Raw genomic sequence first — 4970 nt, 5'->3', positions numbered from 1 at the left:
AGGCATCTAACTGAACTTTAGACAAAGCAGTATTTAAACTGAGATCTGAAGGTGTTGCCTCCTTCATACAAAGGACCTTATACAGCCCCATTGTGCTGCTCTGTGACCATTATTGTTATCATCCTCGGTCTCTGTGCTGTCCTTCAGGCGCTCAGTCATGTCTGACTCTTTGCGACCCTGTGACTGCAGCACTCCAGGAGTCTCTCTACTTCACCATCTCCCGGAGCTTGCTCAAACTCGTGTTGACTGAGTTGGTGATGCCATCCAACCATCTTGTCCTCTGTCATCCCCTTCTCCTCCTGACTCTGTGAGTGAGTACTAATATACAGGTTTTGTATTTTTCTCATTAGACGCAAATCAGTGTCGTGGGAAGAGCCCAGCCCTATGGAGAGCAGCCAGGTAGAAGCCCGGAAGGCCAGACTCCTCTACCAGGATGTTTGCAGGGCAGCTCGGCGTCTCGACTGTTTCCTTCTAAAACGAAATGCCCACGAAGAGCTTTTCAAGCCTCATGTCCTGGCCCTCAGGGATATGGTCCAGCAAGTCTGCATTAAACTCATGTTTCTGCACCCAGTGGATTATGGGAGGAAAGCAGAAGAGCTGCTCTGGAGGAAAACGTACTCTGACGTGGCTCTGCTGCTGCTTAAGCCCAACAGAAGGAACACGGACTCCTCCAAACAGTGGGAAGGCCCCCTGCGGACTCATCTGAAGGGTGGCCTCAGGTTCTATGAACACCTTTTCCTGTTCTTGCAGGCGCACTACCAGCTGGGCTTATGGCGCTACATCGACTGGCCTCACAGTGCCATCCGCTTCATCGGCTGCCAGAGAGCGGGCCCTGCGTCGGAGGAGGAGGTGGACTGGGCGCGAATGGCCTGCCACCGCTGCCTGCTGTACCTGGGAGACTTGTTCCGCTTTCAGAATGAGTTCCTGGCCCTGCACACCACGGACCTGGCAGAGAAGTGTTATTACCGAGCCCTGTCAGTGGCTCCACACATGGGCATGCCCTTCAACCAGCTGGGAGCTCTCACTGGGAGCAAGTACTATGACGTGGAAGCCACATACTTCTACCAGCGCTGCCTCCACTCGGAAGTGCCTTTTAAAGGGGCGTCTTGGAACCTCAAACGACTCTACTATCACGCGGGAAAAAGATACAGCCGGCTGAAGAGGTGCCAGAGGAAGAAGCTCTCTCCCAGCCAGAGGCGGTGTTGGGATAACAAAAGGTTACTGGTTAGCTTCCTCTACCTTCAGAGCCTCTTGCAGCCTCAGAGGAAATTCAGAGCCTCCAGGCTCATGGCCCTGTGCCAGCTGGTTCTGGAAGACTTCCGTCTCTGTCTGTCCTATCGGCCCTGCCCATCTGACCAGAGCCAGGCCTCCAAGGAGAGAAAGCCCGCAAGAGGCTACCAGTTCCTCCCGGACCTCCTCATCTTCCGCATGGTGGTCCTCTGCCTCATGAGCGTGCACAGCCTGCGGACAGCGGGCTCCCAGCAGCACAGGACAGCGGTCACCTTCACTTTGACCCTTTTCTCCCATTTAATTCAACACGTGACGATGCGCCTCCAGGCTGAGCTCCAGAGAGGGAAGCTGACTCCAGAAGCGGACATCCCCAGGGACGAGGAAGACCAACAGAAGGTGGAGGCCGGGGCGAGGCAACAAGACCCTCCAGCCCCCTGCCCTGGGCCCTGCCACAGCAAATCTCAGAAAACCCACAGGTCATCTCACGTTTCCACTGTGGGTGACAACCCGGAAGCCAGTTTTCATTCTTGCTGTGACTGGGATGAGACAGACGAAGATGAAAACACATCCTTATGCTCACAAGTCAGTTCAGAACTCAGCAGTGAAACCACTTATTCAGACACGACTGATGACGAGGAAAGTGGCTCCCTGAATCCACAAGCAATGCAGGAGGGTGGAGCCAAATCCAAAGATAGAATTTCCCCTCCTGGGGATAAGCTGAAGACGTGTCAACCTCCCAGTCATCTCCTAGGTCTCTTAAAAACAACCAGTTCCGCTAGCCTGTCAGCCCCGTCCAGCCACAAGCTCCCAGGCAAACGTGGCTTTCACTTGGCTCCTGTCTTCAGCCACAGTTTCCTGACGCCTCCAAGTCCTGCCTCCAGCAAAGCATCTGTCACAGAGGATGGCGTGAGCAGCTGTCTTGAGACAGAGCCTCCTGCTGGCTGCAACTCGGGGCAGAACGCCTCCATCAGCCAACCCTGCAGCAATCTCCAGACCATTCAGAAGAAACTGCAGGTCCTCTCTGCAGAGGGGCTGCTGCCCACGGTCAAGGTGATACTGGGCTGGCTCCGCGCCAACTGCAGTCTCCTCACCGCACGTCGGTGGAGCCTGTTTTGCCTTTGGGACCACCTGTCCATGCTGCTGAACCTGCTGCCCTCTGTGAGAGACCTTCAGGAGCCAGGCCTGGGCCTGTCCCACCATCTCCGTGAGCTACTGCAGAGCTGCAAGGGCCCACACCTTCCCCGGTTCCTGCAGCTCCCAGAGGACATTGCCCTGGGCCAGCACTGGTTACAGCAGGCTTCTCAGGAGAGGGCGGGCTTGGGGCAGGACCCACCTCCACTCAGCTCCCGGGATGAAGCTGCTGTGCGTGTCTGTTTCCTCAGAAGCTTTGGCCACTTCGCCACGACACTCCCTGGACAGTTCCTGAGGTACGACTCTCATTCAGGGGTCTTTGTGAGCACTGGGTTTGAAGGACCAGACAACCCACCTCAGCAGTTGCTAGAGAAAACTTCCAGGATCAGATTTTTCAAAGACATAGTACAACTGTGCCTTCAACGTGAGGTGGTGCTGCTGGAGAAGACTCTCAGGCACATCCAGATTCAGTCAACTTTGACCCCTTACCTGCTCCCTGACCCCCAGGCCCTCTGTGAGCACCTGCCAGTCATCCGGCAGCTTGCCACCAGCGGTCAGTTTCTCCTCATCGTACCCAGCATTGTGGTGGACATACTGTATATCCTGAGAAGGGAGGACAAGCGGGCTTCGGCAGCCATCACCTTCCTAGAGGGGGAGCTGAAGAGAGGGAACCAGTACCTTCTCTGCCAGTCCTGTGTGTCTGTGACACTGGTGAGACCCAGGATGACCAGGCCAGACTCTGATGCCTGGGACCTCTATAACATGCTTGACTTCTGCAGAGGCCTGCTGGACTCATCCTGGCTGGAGACCCCAGACCACAGCAGTATGATCACCATCCTCACGGGCATCTGTTTAGACAACCCTCGGAATCTCTCATACCCCCTGCAGCTGGTGCTGGGGGCGGCAACTGAAGCGGGTGTGGAAGTTAAGAACGTCCTGTGCTTCTACAGGAAGTGGAAGATGGTCAGCTGACATGGTCATATCTCCTTGCTGCCTCCCTCAGCACTTGCACCTGAAGCTCAGTCGATTCACCTCTCTTGTTTGCACCTAATGTTAAAGGTAGCCATTGTGTAAATTCATGTCTGTATGGACCATCTCCCAGGGGCCTTCATGTTCCCTTCTTTGTTGTCTTGACTTGATATCACATTTTCTGTCTGAAAAATATCTCTAGATTAAACTAACTCAGTATTTGGTGTTTTTATGGTAAAGCAGCAACTTAAGGAGGCATTTCTGAGTCTCTGCTCAGCTGGTGGAACTGTAATTTGTTTTGCTCTGGTTTTTTTTTTTTTTTGGCTTTGTTCTGTTTTGTGACATGAAACTTTTTAATGCTATTTTATTGTGATGGATCATGCCTATTATGTAAGGTAGGCTTTGCCATCTGTGAAAGCTCAATAAATGGAAAGTTAAAATTTTGATTGGAGTGAAGGGTTTTATTGCAATTCCTGGTTACTTCTTCACTGTTTCTTATGCTCCATTCAGGTTTTTCCCTTTTGGATAAGACTAGGTCAGCGGCCCAGAACGCTATGGTAGGATTTCATTTGCTCCTTCTAATATGATAGCAATAGCCCCAAGGGTCAGCTGATCTGGTTCCACTTCTGATTATCTGGGAATAGGTATTTAGTGGTACAGTATTGGTAAAGTTTCTAACTCGGCTACCATGACATTGTCTCTTGCTTTTTTCCTGGCTCTCACATTCTTTTGGGACCTCTTGTCAACATCCTACTGATGTATACTCCGGAGAGTAGCTCTTTTCCTCCATTAGCAGAGTTTGAATGTGGACCCTGTAAATACTGGCTATAAGTGAATATTTACCACTTCGCTCAGATTGACATGCATTACAAGTATTAACATTAATCTCCTCCCCTCCTCCCATCCCCAGAGTCCTTCCCTGATAAACCATCACATTTCAAAGCCAAACTTAATCTTCTTTTAGGATTCTAAGTTCTTGAGGCATCTGAATCCTCTGTCTGGATATATTCCTCCCTAAGTCAACCTCAGGTCTAATTTCTCCCCTCAGAAGCAGAGAAATTACCTTCTGAGCTTTTTCCTGACTCATGGGTTCTCATTTCTCAGTTGTCCTAAGCTAACTAAGCCTTTGTGTTTCAGTTAAACTTCTGTCACTTCCCCCTTTCCATTCTTTTTAAAGTATTTTATTGTATTTATTTAAAAAATTGCAATACATGGAAGAAAATCTTAAAAAAGAGAAAAACCCAAATGTTGTTATACCCTAATATTAGCATTTTGTTTTCAGTTTATTTATAACTTGTCATTCTTCCTCTGCATACATGGTTTTCTTAGTTATAATTATATTCTAAAAACACATTTTTATTTTTTAAAAATGTTTAGTGGTGGATATCTTTATTGCTTTATTATTATTATGATTAAAATTTGAATTTTGTATTGAGATATAGCTGATTAACAAGCAATGTAGTGACAGTTTCAGGCAAACAGCAAAGGGCCTTATCCATTCTCCCCCCAACCCCCCCTCCCATCAGGCTGCCACATAACATTGAGCAGAGTTCCATGTGTTGTACGGTAGATCCTTGTTGGTTATCTCTTTTAAACATAGCAGTGTGTACATAAAAATCTTTTTAACTTCCTTTTCTTCA

The 4970-nt window shown here is 49.6% G+C and overlaps 1 protein-coding gene across 1 annotated transcript; it reads left to right on the top strand.

The window, feature by feature from the left end:
• The first annotated feature begins 384 nt into the window (after nt 1–384).
• Nucleotides 385–3333, top strand: LOC122450944 (protein SMG5-like). Its single transcript, XM_043483323.1, has one exon. It carries the CDS (start codon nt 385–387, stop codon nt 3331–3333), a length of 2949 nt encoding a protein of 982 aa, XP_043339258.1.
• Nucleotides 3334–4970: the final 1637 nt, after the last annotated feature.

The sequence above is a fragment of the Cervus canadensis genome, chromosome 12 (assembly GCF_019320065.1).
Source record: "Cervus canadensis isolate Bull #8, Minnesota chromosome 12, ASM1932006v1, whole genome shotgun sequence".
Taxonomy (NCBI): Eukaryota; Metazoa; Chordata; class Mammalia; order Artiodactyla; family Cervidae; genus Cervus; species Cervus canadensis.
Note: the sequence above shows the minus strand (reverse complement) of the source record. Positions and strands in the feature narration are given on the sequence as shown.

Excerpts from the sequence above, each read along its gene's own strand:
- LOC122450944 (XM_043483323.1), top strand. The coding sequence starts at position 385 with ATGGAGAGCAGCCAGGTAGAAGCCCGGAAGGCCAGACTCCTCTACCAG.